This window comes from Quercus lobata, chromosome 1 (genome assembly GCF_001633185.2).
Source record: "Quercus lobata isolate SW786 chromosome 1, ValleyOak3.0 Primary Assembly, whole genome shotgun sequence".
Taxonomy (NCBI): domain Eukaryota; kingdom Viridiplantae; phylum Streptophyta; class Magnoliopsida; order Fagales; family Fagaceae; genus Quercus; species Quercus lobata.
Window position 1 is genome coordinate 6,232,343 of NC_044904.1, and position 19,301 is coordinate 6,251,643.

Consider the following 19,301-nt stretch of genomic DNA (forward strand, 5'->3'; position numbering starts at 1 on the left):
TAAGTAAAGAATTTATGTGAAAAAATTCTTTGTCGAAAGCAATACATGACAGATCCTCATACTCCCCCCCCCCCCCCCCCACACACACACACCACACCACACCCACACACACACACATATATACACATATGAGATGGTTTCAAGTTACATCAGACATAATTTGACAAGAGTTATACATTTTTCTAACCTTAGATTGCCTTTAGATCTAACGGTTAAAAAATTGTACGTGCCTTATCATTAATATTCTAAAAAATATTGCATTAATAAGTTACCAAAAACCTTCCTTTTCTCTCTCTCTCTCAAAAAAAAAAAAAAACCTTCCTTTTATTTATCCCTTTTTCTTGAAAAATTAAATGCCTTCTCTCTCTAATCACAAAGTACACACCTACTCTCTCTAAACTCATCTCCTTCTTCCATGGCTTCACGCCTTCACCCTTTCCACAACAGACACGTGATATCTCATATGTTCATCTACGAACAGTTGTTATAGGCTTTCTTAAAAATTAAGTAGTTTATTCAATTCTAAGAAATCAAATGTTGAGGCAGTACTTTGCAGTTTGCACAGTATGTTTAGGAGTTTTGTACTTTCGTCATTGGGATGACATAGAAATGCCGGTAAAAAAAAAAAGTGCTAATAATATGGCTATTGCAATTTCTGAGTTTGTAAGCCATCAAATTGACAACTTTTCTCTTAAATGTTCTTAACTCCAAATCCTTTAAAACAAACACTTAATTTGATAAGAATTGTTGATATCCAAAAGTTGTGGTGGAACTATGGAAGTTTTCATTAAAATCTCATAGCATTTGTTAGTAGTACCAAACTCCCAATCATGTTCCAATTCAAATATTGAGGTTTTAGTAATCATTTGGGATGGGCTGAAATTTTCAGCTCATTTGCAATTTTAGCTTATTTTTGCTAGTATTCATGAGTCCCACCATACTTTTGATATTATTTATGGGTCTCATTGTATTATTTAACTCTTTTTTTTTTTTTTTTTTTTTTTTTTTTTTTTTACATTTTCAGCAAAAAAAATTTAGTTTCAACTAAATAAACTATTGCCAAACGAACACTTAATGTCATAATTGGTGGCAGGTTAAGATTTCATATTTACGCCTGATTGAAATTTGCTAGATCCATAGTCATAGGGGCCCAAGCAAAAAAAAGGGAGAGAGAGAGAGAGAGAGAGAGAGGTTTATCCTTTAAATACAATCCAAACGGAGTGATTTGGCTCTTGCTTAATTTCTTTTCTTTATTATCAGAGATAAATTTATGAGATATCATGTGTCTTGTGGTGGAAAGGGTGAAGCCATGGAGAAGGAGATGAGATTAGAGAGAGAAGGCATTTAATTAATAAAATAAAAGGGAGGTTTTTGGTAATTCAATAATGCAATATTTAGAATATTAATGACAAGACATAGAATGTTATTCACCATTAGATCTAATGCTAATCTATGGTAAAAAAAAGGATGTAACTCTTATAAAATTATACCAGATATAACTTGAACCCACCTCTATTTATCTATCTATATATATATATATATATATAGATTTATTGTAAGTAGATATGAGAAAGAAGCGATTTCATACTCTTCACATTCAAATTGAGTCATTCATGACTAACTAGTAACTACGTAGCCTCTTATGACTAGTGGTGAAGCTAGTTTGGAAATTTCCAAGCCTCAATCCAAATTGTGTTCAAAATAATTCTCAAAATTGTTGTAATTAATGTTAGAACGATGCCAAACCAACATATCAGTTGGTTCAGTGGTAAGGAGTTTGTGGCCCCGCTTGTCAGGCTTGAGATTTGAATCACCTCCATAGCTGATTGTTGGGGGGCATCCACACCTGTGCACCCTGCCCTGGGGGATTGCATAGCCTAGCTACCCCTTTTTTTTTTACCAAAAAAAAACCTGTTACACAAATTGATAAATCCTCACGTCTAAACTCGTTGAAAAAGATCTTCATATGGTACTGAGAAAATATTTATTCTTTTATCCCTTTTCATGAACTTAGAACCAAATAATCAGAATACAACTGAATTGAGGAACTTTGTACATAATCAAGCACACAATTGACCCCTGTGCAGATGGTATATAATCAAAGTGATCCATGCAGTTGCTCCACAAATCCCATCTATCTGCAAGAACCTAAAGCATTAGCTTCATATCAATTGACTTCTGTTACGCCTCGTTTGACCGTTGTGCAGATGGTATATAATCTAAGGGATCCTTGCAGTTGCTCCACAAATCCCATCTATCTGCTGGCTCCTAAAGCAGTAGCTTTATAACAATTTATCTCTGCTATGCCTCATTTTGCTTCTAGCGAGTCCCTGTTGAATGTTTGGATGCAACAAATGGTTGTCTCATTCTCTATAGCTCTATCAAGCTCTCAGTAGCTTCTGTTTATACACTTCCCTTAATCAACACTTTAAAAGAAAGCACCATTGTATTGACAAGCTGGCAGAATGTATCACAAGGAAAGGATCCAAATTCTTGTTGATTTGGCTGTATAGAGGGAAAAGAATTGCAATTTGAGATCAGCTTCAATCCATCACAAAGCAATCTTCATGCCTACCAATAGTCTTTGCAAGAACAGATTCCATCTTTAAAATGGTGAAACCTAATCCTGTCCCTGACAATAATCTCTCTATCATAAACCTTGGATATGAACTTTGTTGCTTGGTGGCAATCTCCACAAACTCTTAAGTTCTTTACAATGCGAATTGGGGTTCCAGGTGCTGTGTTCATCAACCCAAAAGCAATAGCTAACTTCTCACTATGCTTTGACAGAGCTGTCTCTTTATCTTCCTCGTCAACAATATCAAGTAAAACTTCTCCAAATTCTGGAACATATCCTGCAATCTTCAATTTAACTGTCATCTCTTCCAGGAATGAATACAGCTGCTTAGTTTGAGGATGGGATCTATCTCCCACAAGGAATTGATGGAACACACCATTCAATTCAATGGAGCTGCATCCAGGGATTTTCTTTCTGCCACTTACTTCAATCTTCTCTCTTACAATATTTGCTTCATTCCATCTCCCAGATGCAGAATAAATGTTAGACAATAGAACATGACAACCAATATGGTTGGAATGCAAATCTTTTAAAACTTTTCCTACTCGCTCTCCCCTTTTCATATCTTTATGAATTCTACAAGCACCAAGTAATGCCCCCCAAATGGCAGCATCTGGAGCCATTGGCATACTAGATATGACCTCTTCAGCTTCCTTCAAGAGTCCAGTGCGGCCTAGTAGATCTACCATACACCCATAGTGCTCTATCTCTGGCTCAATTCCATAAGAACTTGCCATTGATTCAAAATAACCCCTTCCCTCATGAACCATATTTCCATGGCTGCAAGCATTTAATAAGGTAATAAATGTGACCTTGTTAGGAGAAACTCTTTCGATCTTCATTTGCTCAAAAGTATCAATTGCTTCCTTGGATTTGCCATGCATTGCAAATCCACCAATCATGGCATTCCAAGGCCAAACCTTCCGCTTCAGACCGCGTTCATAGTGGAATATCTTTGATGCAAATTCTATCTCTCCACACTTTGAGTACATGTCAATTAGGCTAGCTAGAACTTGCTCATTCATCTTGATCTCACCCTTGTCAAGATAAACATGGATCCACCTTCCTTGATCCAATGCCACTAGATTTGCACAGGCTGCAAGAGCACTTACCAGTGTAAACTCATTTGGTTTAGGACCCATTTGCAGCATCTTGTGGAAGAGATCCAAAGCCTCCATGAAACAACCCACCTGGACGTAACCAGCTATGATAGTACTCCATGATACAACATCACGTTCACACATTTCATCAAACAAATCCATAGCTCGAACCATATCACCTGTCCCCACATATCCACCAAGCATAATATTCCACGAATACAAATCCCGATTCACACTCCAATCAAACACCCTTCTAGCTTCCTCAACCAAACCCCAATTTGCATACATCCCAATCAATGCATTCGTAACAAACACATTGTTCTCCAACCCAACCTTTATTGCATGAACCCGAATTTGCTCGCCCTCCAAAACTCCCAACCCGTTGCCACAAGCTTTAAACACAAACACAAAAGTGTACTGGTTAGGCAAAAGCCCCGAACCCTGGATCATTGATCGAAATAAAATAAGAGAATTATGAGAAGAAGTGGGTGAGAGTGAATGGGCATTGATCATGGTATTGTAGAGGAAGCAATCAGGAAAGGAAATTTGATCAAACACTTGGTGGGCATAAGAGATAGAAGCAGAGCTTGAAAGATTGAGCGTTTTGAGGAGTTTATTTGCTCGGATAGGGTGTAGGATAAGGCCAGTGGTGATCAGCTGGGCATGGGCTTGTTTGGTTTGTTGGATTGATTTGAATGAATCAAGAAGAGCGATGGGTGTGTGATTTGAATTTGACTGTCTTTTGAAAGTGGAGTAACAACGTCTCATTTTAACGGTCGAATTTTCGAAAACTGTGTGACTGGCTTTTCATTTTATTTTTTCTTGAAGATCAATTCTTTTGCCATGAAAATCACTACTTTGAAAGCCCTGACAGAGTCACCGCCTCTCCATCTTCCTTCTTTACTCTGCTTTGGTATGTGATGGGAAGAGACCACAAAGCAACACAATGAGAGAGGAGAGGAACCCTTATTTTAACCGGAAATCAAAGAGAGAGAGAGAAAGCAAAATCTATGTTGTTCATCCGTGTTCATCTTTCTTCTTCGCCTCGTTTTTGCACCAATAAACGAAGCAAAGTCAGATTTTCTTTGCGTTTGTTGATGTGTTTGGTTGCTAAGAAAGTGAGAGAAAAGAAAATAAGCGTTTTTATTTTGTTCATTTTTTAGGATTTTAAAAAAAAAAATTTCTGATAAAAAAGGATTTTTTTTTTTTATATTTAAATGCTGACATGGATTTTTTAATGTTTTTATTTAAAAAATTTATTATATTATTTTATAAGAAATAATTTGTCTACAACATTTTTACAATTTTTTTATAACAAATCCTAAGTAGCAGGTTGTTACTAGTTATTATTGTTAGAGCAAAAAAGTAATTTTAGTGTTAGATTCAAATGTGAACCTATAACAACTAACTACCTGTAATTTATTGTGAAAATATTGTAAACGTAGCATCTCTCTTATTTTATTATCCATCATCTTTAATGGCTCTAGTTGGACATGCCAGGTGTGACATAAGTATTTTTCGTTAACAAATTAACAGTAAGGACCAAATCAACTATAAGATAAAAATAACAGTGACAAAATTGATCACTATCAAAATATAAGGATAAAATTAACTGTAACTCCAAAATACAAGGATCAAAATAATATTTTTCTCCTTTAACAAAATGTGTATGATAAATAAACAGAAGTTATGTTCATTATTTGAAAATTTGTGTTTTATGAATATATAAAATTGTGTATATTGATTGTATAGAATTATGTACATTATTTGAAAAAATTGTGTATATTAGATATATAATTGTGTACAAGTTTAAATATTTTGCACGTTAAATACATATAATTGTGTACATTCTTTAAAAAATTATATACCCTACATATACAAAATTGTGTACTTTCTTTAAAAAATTATGTACGTTGAATAAACATAATTGTGTACATTGTTCAAAAAATTGTATATGATGAATATACAAAATCATTTACATTTTTGGAAAATTGTGTTAAATATACAAAATTTATATATTTTTGAAAAATTGTGTTCATTGAAAATAAGAATTTGTGTTCATATTTTGAAGGTTTGAATATTGAATGTACAAACTTTAGTCTCTTATTAATTTGAAATGAAAAATATCCGCACATCAAAAAATTGTGTTAGTTGAACCTACAAAATAATGCTCCTTATATTCCTATCACAACATGCCCAAATGTGCAATTTCTTTTTTTGTCACTAAGGCTTATTGTTATTCTAAGTACAAGGCTACTAGCCCAGGGCAAAGAAGGCGGTTGCAATTTTCAGAAAGGCTTAACCTATGAGGCTATGACCTTGCCCCTTAGCACTCACAATTTAATGCAGGCTTCATTTTATTAAGGAATTTTGACCTGTTTGAATTGAGGGGAGAAAGAAGGGGAGTGGAGGGAAGTAACGTAGAATTTGCTAAAAATAGGTTAATTTTTGGCCAAATCTACTCTATTCTACTCCTCAATCCAAATGGACGACCATAATATTATCTGTCAGAAGCCAGCTCGGCTCCAAACTTACACTAGCAGGGGAAAAGCTTAGTACTAAAACATCTCAAAATTCATAAATCAAAATCTGCTTTTGCTTAACATGGAAAGAATACAAACATTTTCTGAATTTGTGATACTGAGTACATTCAGCTTTGAACATTCAATTTTTATTCGTTATTTCCTTCATTTGCTTACTTGATACAAGGAAATCCAGTAATGATAGTAATTAATGAAAACAAATTTGAATTTTCTTTGCTATGCTTTCAGCCACAAAGCACTGGCCCCAAAATTTTGGGATCCACTGTGGATACTAAAGAAACTTTGGGGTTGGTCTCATGCTCCTCTTTGCTATTCTATTCTATCCAAAACCATACTAGTCTTAAATATTTTTTTTTTAACAAACTAAAAGAATATCTAAAAAAATTACTATTGGAAGAGTCTGAAAACAAAGATAGGGCTACGTAAATCAATGAACTTAGGTTCAGTTTCCAGTGACTGTATATATATGGCTTCTTTGGGTTCTTCACTCACTCCACCGTGTGTAGCATACTCCAATGCCATCTCATAGTCCACCTGCAAATATAGGTGAAAAGGTCACCATATGTATTGGAAACAACACCCCTAACCACACCCCCCCCCCCTCTCTCTCTCTCTCTCATTTTCCCCATTTTCTTCTAAGAAATCATTACTGGGTATCAATTACCTTCCCTATATGCCAAAGATCTTACCAAAAAATAGACGCTAAGGGAACTAGGAAGCATTCAAGAACCAGTTTGGCCAACAATTCATCATGGTCATGAAACCCAAGTATTCGAATTGAATATTTCAATGAGGTTGAAACTTGCTGGTCAAATTTGCAGCTTCCCAAAATATTAATTTATCTTAAAAGACACAATCACTTAATTGAAAGGAGCCAGATATATTCTGGAGTGGTCAAAAAATTTCATTGCACATCTCTTAGCATGTGGTTTGATCCATAAAACAAGAACGTTCTGTTTCCTCCCTAAGATTTGGCATGATGATGCACGTGCCAAGTGATCTATCTATATCAGTTTTAAGCAAAAGTAATCTGCACTTACACTGAAGGAACCCTTCATGTATCAGATGTAAAATTTTAAAGTTCAATTGGATTTCCTCTTAGGCAGTACCCAACACATTCACCCAGAAAACATTGGATAGGTGTCTAAAAAGCCATTTTTTATAGTTGAACATCTTCATAAGAAAATTCAGGCCCCATACAATTTGAGTGCTTACCTTTTCAACATGCTCAGCAAGCTTTTGCCTCAGTGTTTCTTTTGTAATCAACTTAGCAGATACTTTTTTTAATATTTCTGCATCCTCATTCTCATAACGTTTCTTCTTAGATGCATGTAACTGTGCCATTTCTTTCAAAACATCATACACAGCATTCGTTGCATCAGGAATATACCTGCCAAGAGATTATAATCCGATTTCAGTTCATGCAAGCAGGAAGAATAACGTCATTTATGCCTCTTCAGTCTTGTTCCCAATTCAACAATAAAAAAGTCCAAACCAACTGAAGGTATAACTCATTTTTTTTTCAGTCTTTGGAAAATGGACTGTTTGAAAAAGCTGTATCTAGAAAAGTGATGTTTAGAAAAGCTGTACTCTGAAAAAAAACACGGTTTCAAAATGGTTAGTTTACTCATTCGTGGAGGAAAAAAAGTATTGGACTTACTTGCTTAAATTTCTTTTTCTCTCCTGCTGCTCACGTGCCTGTATCTTCTTCACTATTTTGGATTTTAGCTGGATGCAACATTGCTGGACAGCAGACTGGAGAAACAATGCTGTTAGTTTATTTAACGATTTTGTGATGGAGATAAAATCAAAATTCAAAACTCCCCACCTTAACAGCAGTAGCTATCTCACTTATATCATCTCCAATATACTCTTTCCCGGTACCTTTGAAGGGGATTTTTGTGCTTACTATGCTCACAAAAACACCAATCTTATCTTGTGTCTGGTTGATCTTGTAATTATTCCAGCTGAAAAAGATGTTTCGGGGAGATTCTGTTAAAAAATCCTGTAGCTTCCCCCCCCCCCCCCCCCAACAAAGGAGAGAGAGAGAGAGAACGAAACAAAGAAATTATTCAACTGCGGGCTACATCTTACTTGATTCTCTTAAGGGCGGTCCTGGTGACAACATCAGCACCTTGCTCAAAAAGAAGTGGAATCCGGTTTGCAAATCGGAAGATGTTCAAACCCTGCCAATTAAAACAGATGTTATATGCTTCAAAAATGTTGAGCGACTGAAAAATGATTAACAAGTAATGATTATGACCATTTGACTAACTTCTCACTGTACCCATTAATTGTAAAGCAATATAGCGTGCTCTCAAGAAATTAGCAAGAGTTAAAAAATAATCGCAATTTTCAGTTAGTCACATCCCTATGTTATACTCAATATGTGCATGTGTGTGTGAGTAAATGCTTCTACTTTTTACGGCTACTCCTGCCACTTATATTGTCCAACTGCTAACAGTGGATTATCTTAAAATAATAATACAGTTCATAAGAAGCTTGCCAGGACTTCCAAAAAAAAAAGAGAGAGAGAAAAAAAAATTATGAAAGAAGAAGCTTGCCAGGAGAACAATATTCCATGTAATTTTCTTACTTGGATAAATAGACATTCTCAAATTGTTAATTCTCATATAGGGAAATAATAAAGAATGAGTGTGAACAAGAAACCCAACTGAATTAGTATAATAAGCACCTGCCCTACTTGCTAACTATTGCAATATCAGATTAAAATAAGAGCATAGATATTGTGGATTTGCTTGCTTTTTGGCAAAGGAAGTATGGCCAGGCCACAAGTAGTGAAATCTGAAAGGCTATTCCATTAGGACAGAATTTTCATCCAAACTAGTTTAAAGAAATATTCCTTCAATTCACTATGTAAGAGATCAAATGATCATCCACATATACTTTTAATCATATGACTCATTTAATAGTAACGTGACTTGTTTAAATCACTTAGTGAGTCATGTGATTAAAATATGAGTGGATGGTCATCAAATCGCCACATAATGGGTTAGAAGATATTTCTCCAAAATGATGTGGAGGAAATCTTTTTCCATTCTGTTATGTCTAATGGAGAGAAAGGAATAATTGAACCTTTGAATGAGTAGACCTCTTAGTGATTTCCGTACTTTATTTGTGAGAACTTCATATGATTTGATGAAAATATTAGTCACCATTGACTTTAGTAGAATTTGGTTATCTCCTAAATTTTAGATTGTAAAATTTTGAGGAGCTGCTCTAGTACACTCCGTGTACTGGAGTAATCTTCTCATATCAATAAATTGATCTTTTATTTATTAAAAAAAAAAAAGATGCACAAAGTAATATTGTAGAGTATTCTCACAGATGTTTCAGCTCAGATTACATTCCACACTAACAATTGAACCAACCTTCTTGTCAAAGAGAAGCCAAATCTTCTACATCTATACACAACAAGTCCTTCATTGAAAAAGAAAAACTTAAGGAATTATTATAGTCACAAGAAAGAGAACAGTGCCTCCAGTTCCTCTCTATTTATAAATTAATTTTTATAATAAATTAGCCCTTTTTAAATTTATCTAACAGCCTCTTTGTGTAGCATTCACAATTTATTTATTTAAATAGTTCATAAGTCTAGAGTTTATCTCACGCACTTGCTTGACATCTTTTCCTCCCACACTGACACCAGCTTCCACAATGAATGGGTGGCCTTCAAAAACTTGAGCACTGCATGTAATGGTAAAAGAGAAATGTCACATTTACAAGGAACAAAAAAAATCAATTAGCAGAAGAAAAATCTAACTCTAAAAGCATACAATCTAGTTCATATACAAAAAATAATATTACCATACTACATACGAGTCTAACCCTTTAAGTCTTTTACACTAATTAAAAAAAAAAAAAAAAAAAAAAAAAAACCCATACTACGTATGAGTCAGTTTCATAGAAGAAGCAGATTTAGCATACAGAGGTTCAAATACAACCTGCCTGAATAAGTTGCAACCATATCGGGATGCAGCTCCTTTATAATTCCAAGACGAAGATTGTATTCACCTGCAGGACTAAGACACTGAAAACAGGTTCTAAGCAATGTGCCAAACTAGAAAATAATAGCAAAGACTTATGAAGAAAGAGAGAGGCAAAAAGCAAATCAAGCTATTTGAAAAGAGATTAAATTCAATAAGGATGCAGTGTAAAAGGAAATGAGCATACAAAAAGATTATGCAAATATCAAAATTCAATAAGCAAATCTCTCTATTCTTGTATTTAAAAAAATCTCACATGGCATTATTTGATCGGAAGGTGTAAATATAGGTTTTTACACTGCACTCTTATTGAATTTAATCTCATTTGAAAAACAATAGAATACATAGGACCACAGATCAAGAACATACATCACCACTAGGGTCATCAAACTTAGCTTGACGAAATAGCTGATTGATGCGAACTATTTGTTGAGATGTTAAAGACTTGACTGACATTTTTGGGCTAAAATCTGGGCCCATTTCTCCTACAAAAAGTCAATAGAGCATCACTACACCATGAATCAACGTCAGAATCTAAGGAGGACAAAAATAACAGAGGCCAGAAATAGTACAAATTTATTTAGAATTTTATGGAATGAACTGTTCAGACTTTTTTTTTTTTTGATGAGGAACTGTTCAGACTTGAGCAACATTTCAAGTGTTTATACCATCAAATATAGCAGTAGCTGCAGTATTAAAAGGCCAGAATCCCCATGTACTAATCATGTGGGTCTCATTTTTTTGGGGGGGAGGGGGGGTGAGGGAGGTTTAACTGAGAGCTGAATACTGGTTCAAAATAATGTAAAAAATGAACTAATGATACATATGACACAAAAGTTTAAAGTTGTGTATACATAAAACAACTACGTGCTCAACTTATCAATAAATAACGCCACTATGTACTTAAAATGATATTCACTTCCATCAACAATTTTAGGGAAATATCCCACACATTCTTCCTTCGTTTGTAGTTTTTTTTTTTTTTTCACCTTATTTTTGTGAAATCTAGTAGGAAAGTAATAGAGTTTGCAAAATACTCTTCCAAAATTAAACTAGGTGAAGTTTTGCTTGGTAATTTCCACATAACAGTTTGTGACAGCTGGCTATGTGGTTCCCTTTTATCTAGAAGCTTCCCTTCTCAAAGGTCTATAAGGTCATTTCTTTGAACTGTTTGGAACGAATAACAACTTAAACTTGGTAGGGAAACAAAGCAGCTTATCAGCTAGGTTTAGGATTTAAAGGCTAAATTATTGTTGTCTTGTACAAAAAGAAGCGCTATACTGAATTTTATCTCAGTTTAGATAACCCCCAAAACAGCAAAATGTCAGTAACTATCATAAAGTATTGAATGCAGCATGGAAGATTTAGAAAAGCGATTCACATTCTTGTCACCCTAAATGGATAGAAGGTCATCAACATATTTCCTTCCCCATAAAGAACCATAAAAACAATTCTTTGGGATAAAGATATTCCTGAGTTATATGCTTATCCAATTTTCATGTCAATATAAGAGCTGGCATTGATGCACTCAGAGTCTAATATTGAGCCACCATAATTATTATCAATCATGTTTAGCAGAGAGGGCTGATCTTTATGCTACCCCTAAATACTATCTCTTTTCTATTTGTTTTCCCAGCAAATCACCCCATCATTTATAATTTGTATAATCAGAGGCATCATCTGTTCATTTCACCATTCATGAAGTATAAGATGAGTTTTATTTCTTTCTCCTCCCCCCAATCCAACAAGTCCTCTTCCTCCCCCGAAATTGGGGATTTTTTTCTTCTTACATGCCAGGGTAGATAAACTCTCGATTGAGGTGTTATTATTCTATAACTTCTGCAATGTGGAGGAAACAGCATAGTATACAGTACAAGTATGGGTCAACGATTATTTTTTCCCTTCTAGCATGATATCATTGCATTAACTACAACTTCATGTTCCCCTGCCACTGAGCTAACTTTCCATTTCACTAGTTAAAAATACAGAATATGCTCCTCTCCACATTTATCATCAAAGTTGGCCATGATTAAGCTCTTTTATAAATGCTTTTTAGCAACATAGTTACATAAGGGAATCTTTCATAACTTGATTGTGCATTATCTAATTCAAATCACTATCATAACATAAACAGCGAAATTATATACAAACTTGTTTAATGAATTCACTGATGATATTTAGTTTCAAATTCTTACCAATTAATCGTTCAGCATAGGATTTTCCTATATTCACAAATTCATGCTGCAGAAACTGCAAAAGGTTCTGTTTTGAAGTTTCTGTAATCAGACGTTTGATTAGTAGCAAATCAACAGATGAGGGATGGTGCTTTGTCTCAAGAGGAACTGGAGGCATCACATCTGTTCTCCTAGCAAATTTTATGGTGACATTCTTCCTACCAAAAAAAAAAGGTAAAGAACTAGAACAGAGAAATGAAGATTATGTAGGTTTGTGATGGTTCTACACACACACACAGAGAAAGAGAGACATACTCAGGTGCATCGGAGATGAATTTAAAGAGGAATTGGGCATAAGGGGTGATAACTGCCATTTGTCGCATGTAATGCAAGATCTTGGACTGCACATGCCCATAGAAAACTTTTTAGTTAGCGAAAACATTCATGGCTTTGTTCTCAATCATCTTTTTGAAACAAGATGAAAATGCATTGCAGAACTTAAGAGTGCTCAGCATTTCAGGAGCTGCAATGATATAATATGACACAGGCCAATTACATACACGGTAAGTTGTCCAATTTCCCTCAATGACTATTTGAATTTCAGCTCCACACCACTGATCTTTGTTTTCCCTTTTTTCATGTACATGAATGTGGGGCATATTCCTGAAAATTTAAATGAAGCATCTTCATGATTATGAACAAGAGTTAAATCTGAGAGCACATTTTTTTAATGTTTTAAACCTTATAATAATTTCCAGAAACCACACACACACATGCTTAAATATACGTGAAATTAATATATATTACTTGTTAAAGATTTCTGCCTTTTATGATATTCAAGTCATACCGATGAATATCTATATCCAGCCTGCAGAATGACATATAATCTTGGTCCCTCATTGATGATGATATCTCTATAGGAAGTCCTGTACTCATCTTAGACCAAATTAAAGCCTGCATAAGTGAATATGAATCAAGTTACTAAGTATTTTGTATCTTAATTATCATATAGAGAAACACAGCAGCTGAATTATACAGTTTAGCTTTTCCTTCAGCAGCATTGTAAGCTAGAAGGCTTCCTTTGCATTGCATTCTGTATGGTTGCATTTGGATGTCCCATAAATATTGAATGACCCCTAATATCATTTTACCTATCACTTTGTGTAGAAATTTCATATTTTCATCTTTAATGGGACATTAAAGAACTGCCAGCTACCAATATAAATGATAGTAGAAATAATAAAAGGTGGAATTTTTATGTTAGACTAGAACCTGCAGCATCATTTTGGGTGTGATGAGACCTTTTTTATTCAAGGTCTCGTTCAAGTTGATTGATTCAGAACTTTAAGTTCTATGAGAAATGGAGTGCAGACATTTAATTTCCATGGTACAACTTAATGCACCCTAAGTTATTCACAAGTGCAAAAAGGAAAGTTGAGACAACTAATTAGAGAGAAAAGCAGGCAAGTAGAACATTTAAAATACTTATAGTGTGTGTATTAACAATTCCAGCTAGAAAAGATGCAAAATCATGCATTGTGGACAAGAAGATGTCAAAATATTACCATCTTTGCACCAAGACCAAACTTTCCACGTGTCTGCTTCAAACCGTATTTTGTCCCCGACAAAACTGCATGAATAAAAACAGTTGCAACTAGCTTCCATAAGAATAAAGAAGTGTCATATGCTCATCTATTCTAATAAAATATTCAAATAGGCAAATCTGTATCAGATGTAAACTTGAGCTAGAATGTAGTAGTGAAACCTCGTCCAAACATATTTGGGATGTCATCATGTGGCATTCCTCTTCCATTATCCTACATTTAAAATCAATAAAAGACAACTTCAGAGACAAGATTGTAATTAGTACATAGATCAGACCAATATAACCAGAAAGCCAGACAACGCAATGCAAGAAGAAGTTCAAGATGGAATGTGGGACAAACCTTGCATGTCACCCTGTAAAACGAAGCCTCACCTCGACCCTTCATACCCTTTGAAGCCGTAGTCTCTTTAACTTTCTTCCCTAGGGCCGCATTCTTAGCTTGTATTTCTTGAGCTTTTGCTTCCTTCGCTAATCGTCTCTACACGCCAGAAAACAAAAAAGACAACATAACAAATTTCATAAAATTTTCAAAAATATAAAAAACAAATTCACATTAGAAGCATAACACACCTCTCGAGCCTTAGCTGTCTCGTGGTCATCATATAATGCCTCATCAACACGTTCGCGATCAACAAGACCAATCATAGAATTAAACTTGCTTTTCCCTATCTCTTCGCTGCAACACAACATTACATAGATTCATCACCAACCCATTATTGAAACTAACACTTGTTATAATTTATTCATAAATAAACAAAAAAAAAAAAAAAAAAAAAAAGAGGGTTTACATTGTAACTTCTACAACTGGAAGCTCGGAAATGGACTCTGCAGAATCAAGTGAGTTCTCAACGAGTTCTCTAACTGTCGTGTAAAGGCATTTCCCAGGCTGAAATCCACAAAATTTACAACCAAAAATGATTGCTTCAGATTACATGGTTTTCAATTAGGAATTTAATTGCAAAAATTATTCACTACTCACATCCAATTTGCCCAAATTTCTGAAAACTTACATTATCAAATCCAGCAATATTCTTGTTCTCCGCAAAGAACTCAGCTGGAGATTCTGCAAACAAAAAACCATATAAATTATTAATAAAAATACATACAAAAATCGCTTATATATATATATATATATATGCAAGAGCAAGAGAGGGAGAGAGAGAGACTGACTCTGCTTGAGAACGCTATCCTTAGCCTTAGGTTTTCTGGGGGTTTTGGATTTGCCTTTCTTTGGCTCCGGCGAGCCTTCACTGCTACTTCCGGTTTCCATTACAACTTTTCAGCTGTGAGAGAGAGAGAGAGAGAGAGAGAGCTAGGGTTTTCGAATTTCGATCTCAGAAATCACGAAATGAGTTTTTTTTTTTTTTTAGATAAATAATTATATATAACGGCGGAGATTCGACGAAAACAAAGAATCGCCGATCGAAGTCGAATCTGTGATTTCTAGATTTTGAGGCGAAAGAAAGGAGATTGTAGCAACGGGAAGTTTCACTAGGGCGCTCTCGTCCGCATAGCCGTTGATGTTTGTTGTTGTTTGATTTTAGCTCCTTATCTGTCTCGAACGGTAAGGATTGTTCAGATGTTGATGGGTCGATGTGATTTACGGTGTTTGATTCATGATAGATTGTTGTGATTTGTAGGTCACAGTCAAACATTCCGTTTCTAAACTAAAATCATTGGCCAATTTTCCCGCCAGTTTCTGACTTTCTGTGCCACTTTTTTTTTTTTCCTTAACTAATTTAAATTTGTGGAAAATAATTAGGAGGTGTATTGGGCCGGATTGGGTTTTGGGTTTTTTTCAAGAACAAAGTTTCTCTCCAAACTAGTTTGGAGAGAAACTCTTCAAATTTCTTATATATTTATTTTTTGAGTGTAAAATTTGAAAATCTAACCATTGAATTTCATGTTCCTTATGTTCTTAATATGCATATCAAATTTCGTTCAAATCGGATATTATTTACTATTTAATCAATTAACTTATTTTTTATATACAACTTTAGATTACAAAAATTTGAAATTATAACATTTATTTGATGACATAACAATTGATCTTTGATTTTCTTGAAATTTTGTAAGCATTAATGATGTAATAAGAACATGTAATCTAACGGTTAGATTTTCAAAATTCATATTTAATATAAATATATATGATAAGTTTGTAGGATTTCTCTCCAAACTAGTTTTGAGAGAAACTTTGTTCTTTTTTCAATACAACCTAACCCACGAAGATAAGAAATCAAGGTTTTGAAAAAATGACAATCTCCTCTAAGATTTTGTGATAAATATAAGAAATATAATAATAATGACAACTATTTTCCCCTTGAGTTACCATATTTTTATGAACTAACTTGCTTTTGGTAAAAAAAAAAAAACTTTTCTCTCCTTAACTCATTGTAGTTTTGGAAAGTAAAAGAAACAAACTTACGTTCTTCACATAAGATTTAAACCTCTTCGATTTAGCTCCGTTGATCGTAGTAGAGGACTTCTTTCTATCTTTCTTACTCATGGATCTCTTATTTCGCCTTGTTGCGGTATTTTTTACATATACTATTTTATTAGACCTACAAAGGTTTTGTATTATGGATGCGGCTATGAAGGAGCTATGGAGGAAGTTCTATCTTTTGAAAGAAGAAAAAGGGGTTTTGGCGGTGAGTTCTCAAGAGGTGGCTCTTTTAAAGATCATGCTTAGTTTAGCATCTTGTTCAAACTCTAATCAACTAAGGATTTTAACAAGGAGGCCTTTAAATCTACCATCCAAAAACTTTGGCATAGTCTGTAGAGAGTTACTATTAAAGAAGTGGGAAGTAATCTTTTTCTAGCTATCTTCGTAAGAGAGGAAAATATGATTAAGGTTCTTGATAAAAGCCCGTAGTCCTTGATAGGAAGCTTATTCTTTTGAAAGGTTTCCATGAGGACCTTAGCTCGGGTAATGTGTCTTTCCAATATTCCCCTTTCTGGATTTGGGTTTTCAATATCCCTATTAAAAGTATGAGTAAGGCTGTTGGCACTCATATTGCAAAGGAGATTGGTGTTCCACTTTTGGGTGATGCTCCAAAGAGTGGCCTTGCTTGGGGTCATTTTCTTCAAATTCAGGTCGATATTGACATTACAAAACCTCTTATTAGGGGAAAAATGATTCATATTGAAGATATGGAAGAAGGTTGGGTCTTTTTAAGTATGAGAGGTTGCTAACCTTCTGCTATTGGTGTGGTATACTCGGTCATCAATATCGTGAATGTCAGCGGATAAATAAAAGATGCCTCCACACGGATGAGGATGAGTTTCAATATGGTCCATGGATGCATGCTATAGCTCCAAAAATCAATCAGAAAAAAGGAAGTCCCAGCCAACCAAGGTCTAATGATGATGAAAAAGAGGCCAGTCTGGCCACTAAGGGGGAAGAGAATATTGATGGACCTTTTAAACTCCATCAACAGAAACTTCATATTCTGATGGCCGGTGAATCTATTGTGAAGATATGCAGACAACAACTGGATGACTCAGGACATTCAGGGCATAAAATTTCAAAATTTTTTTGATCTTGTTGAAGTTTCAAATTTTGAATGCGATAGAGTTGCATCTGAGTCCACATCTTCAAAAAACCATATATCCACGTTAGTTCAAGTTTCAATATCTCAAGAAAATCTATCAGTTAGTAGTTTGGTGGATTGCAATGACTCTGGGTGACAACTTGATAAGCCTAATCCTATTTCTAAGAAGTGTATTTTAAACAGGACTCTTCTAGTAGTTGATAAGTCAGATAAGTACCAATTTCTAAATACTAATCAATAACTGGTATGTGGGAAGGATAAGGTAGTGGATAACATAAATTTAAATGGGGGATATTCGAAGGGGAATATGGAGATGGAGATAATTCCCAACGACAGTGAGGATTTGCCAGGCAAAAAAAAAAAAAAAAAAATCATCTCTTTGATCATGGAAATGCATCTTACAGAGCTCTAGTAATCATGCTTCGCTTGATGACTCATCTTGTCTTCAACATTTGGCTAAATGTACGTCCTCAGAGCATTTTTCTCTAGAATCTCAAGTTCATAAGAAACATATTCTTAGTACTGGTAGTCTGAGTGTATCTCAGTCTTTTGTTGGGGGTACTTTTCCACTCCCTCGTCCTCCTCCATGAAGATTTTGAGTCTTAACCGCCAAGGGCTTGGGATCCCAAAGGTGGTACAGGAATCTCATTGTTTGGCGAGTGAAAAAGGTCCCAAAGCTCTATCTTCTAAAACCCAGCTAGACATAACTGGCTTTGCTGGATTAAAGACTCTTCCCCGTATCATATTGATACTTTTGTAAATTAAGAGGTTGTGATTTGGCGCTTTACTGGTTTTTATGTGCATCATCTATCAAATTCAATACACAAGTGAAGAAGAATTTGAACCCACTTTGTACTGCAGCTTCAGTGATGAGGATAACCTTGTAATTTGAAATTTTCTAAGCTCAGTTGTTTTTCTAAATAATGATAGAAATTGCTCTCTTGAGGTTGCTTGGATATATATATATATATATATATATATATATATATATATTTATATTTATATTATTAGCATTCCTTTATGATGTAATCGTGCAACTCTAGTCTTGGCTAGTGTCACAAAAGAGAAAGAAGAGATCATTGTTTGATTGGAAGAATGTCGCTCTTTTCTCTTCCCCATTGTACAACATAATTTATGTATAAATAATAAAGTCTACTATCGTTTCTGCTAAAAAAAAAATTAAAAAAAAAAACAAAAAACAAAAAAGAAGAAGACAAACTTACTTTTGGTTAAACAATAACATTACTAATTTTCCTAGATTTATCGTTGAAAATCCTTACTTTGACCATTGAGTTTTATTTTATTTTAAAGAAGAGTGTTGTAGCTTTTATTAAGATAATTTAGCCAAATCGGCTAAAAGTACAGTACTAAGGTATGAAAGAACATTCTCCATCCATACCAATAAATCACTAACATGTCTAATAATATTATGAGCAATATAATTACCTTGTCTCCTAACATAGGAAAATTTACCCGAACAAAGGTATTTGCTAGAAGTTTGTCTTCATCTACAAGATGACCATATGAAGCAAACGAGATCTCCTCACTTAACGTTAATTTGATGACTACTTCAAAATTAGCCTCAAGAAAGATAGAAGAAAGGCCGAGTTCTTGGGCAAAGAGTAAGCTCTCGTTGCTGCCAATTTACCAAAAATTATGAATGCTTAATTGGGTAACTCAATGGAAAAAAATATGTATTTCAGTGTATTTATTATGTTTATTATGAACCTAATGGTAGGGAT

At 34.5% G+C, this 19,301-nt stretch overlaps 2 protein-coding genes across 2 annotated transcripts; both read right to left on the minus strand.

The window, feature by feature from the left end:
* Positions 1-1,941: 1,941 nt before the first annotated feature.
* LOC115976208 (pentatricopeptide repeat-containing protein At3g62890-like) lies at positions 1,942-4,821 on the minus strand. The gene has a single exon (XM_031097360.1). It carries the CDS (start codon positions 4,444-4,446, stop codon positions 2,572-2,574), a length of 1,875 nt encoding a protein of 624 aa, XP_030953220.1. The 5' UTR covers positions 4,447-4,821; the 3' UTR covers positions 1,942-2,571.
* A 1,437-nt stretch (positions 4,822-6,258) lies between these two features.
* Positions 6,259-15,684, minus strand: LOC115976212 (DNA topoisomerase 6 subunit B). Its single transcript, XM_031097374.1, has 19 exons — positions 15,179-15,684; positions 15,019-15,071; positions 14,797-14,894; positions 14,579-14,684; positions 14,349-14,486; positions 14,168-14,219; positions 13,968-14,032; positions 13,250-13,356; positions 12,963-13,065; positions 12,718-12,803; positions 12,424-12,620; positions 10,598-10,713; positions 10,187-10,272; positions 9,857-9,929; positions 8,316-8,407; positions 8,050-8,188; positions 7,882-7,976; positions 7,437-7,611; positions 6,259-6,755 (listed from the first exon to the last, which is right to left on the minus strand). Exons 1-19 carry the CDS (start codon positions 15,276-15,278, stop codon positions 6,609-6,611), a joined length of 2,028 nt encoding a protein of 675 aa, XP_030953234.1. The 5' UTR covers positions 15,279-15,684; the 3' UTR covers positions 6,259-6,608.
* Between the last annotated feature and the right edge of the window lie 3,617 nt (positions 15,685-19,301).

Excerpts from the sequence above, each read along its gene's own strand:
- LOC115976208 (XM_031097360.1), bottom strand. The coding sequence starts at position 4,446 with ATGAGACGTTGTTACTCCACTTTCAAAAGACAGTCAAATTCAAATCAC.
- LOC115976212 (XM_031097374.1), bottom strand. The coding sequence starts at position 15,278 with ATGGAAACCGGAAGTAGCAGTGAAGGCTCGCCGGAGCCAAAGAAAGGC. Across the intron at positions 14,220-14,348 it reads TTTACAGGGTGACATGCAAG|GATAATGGAAGAGGAATGCC; the intron begins GTTTGTCCCACA and ends TTTTAAATGTAG. Across the intron at positions 10,273-10,597 it reads TTGATGACCCTAGTGGTGAT|TGTCTTAGTCCTGCAGGTGA; the intron begins GTATGTTCTTGA and ends ACCTGTTTTCAG.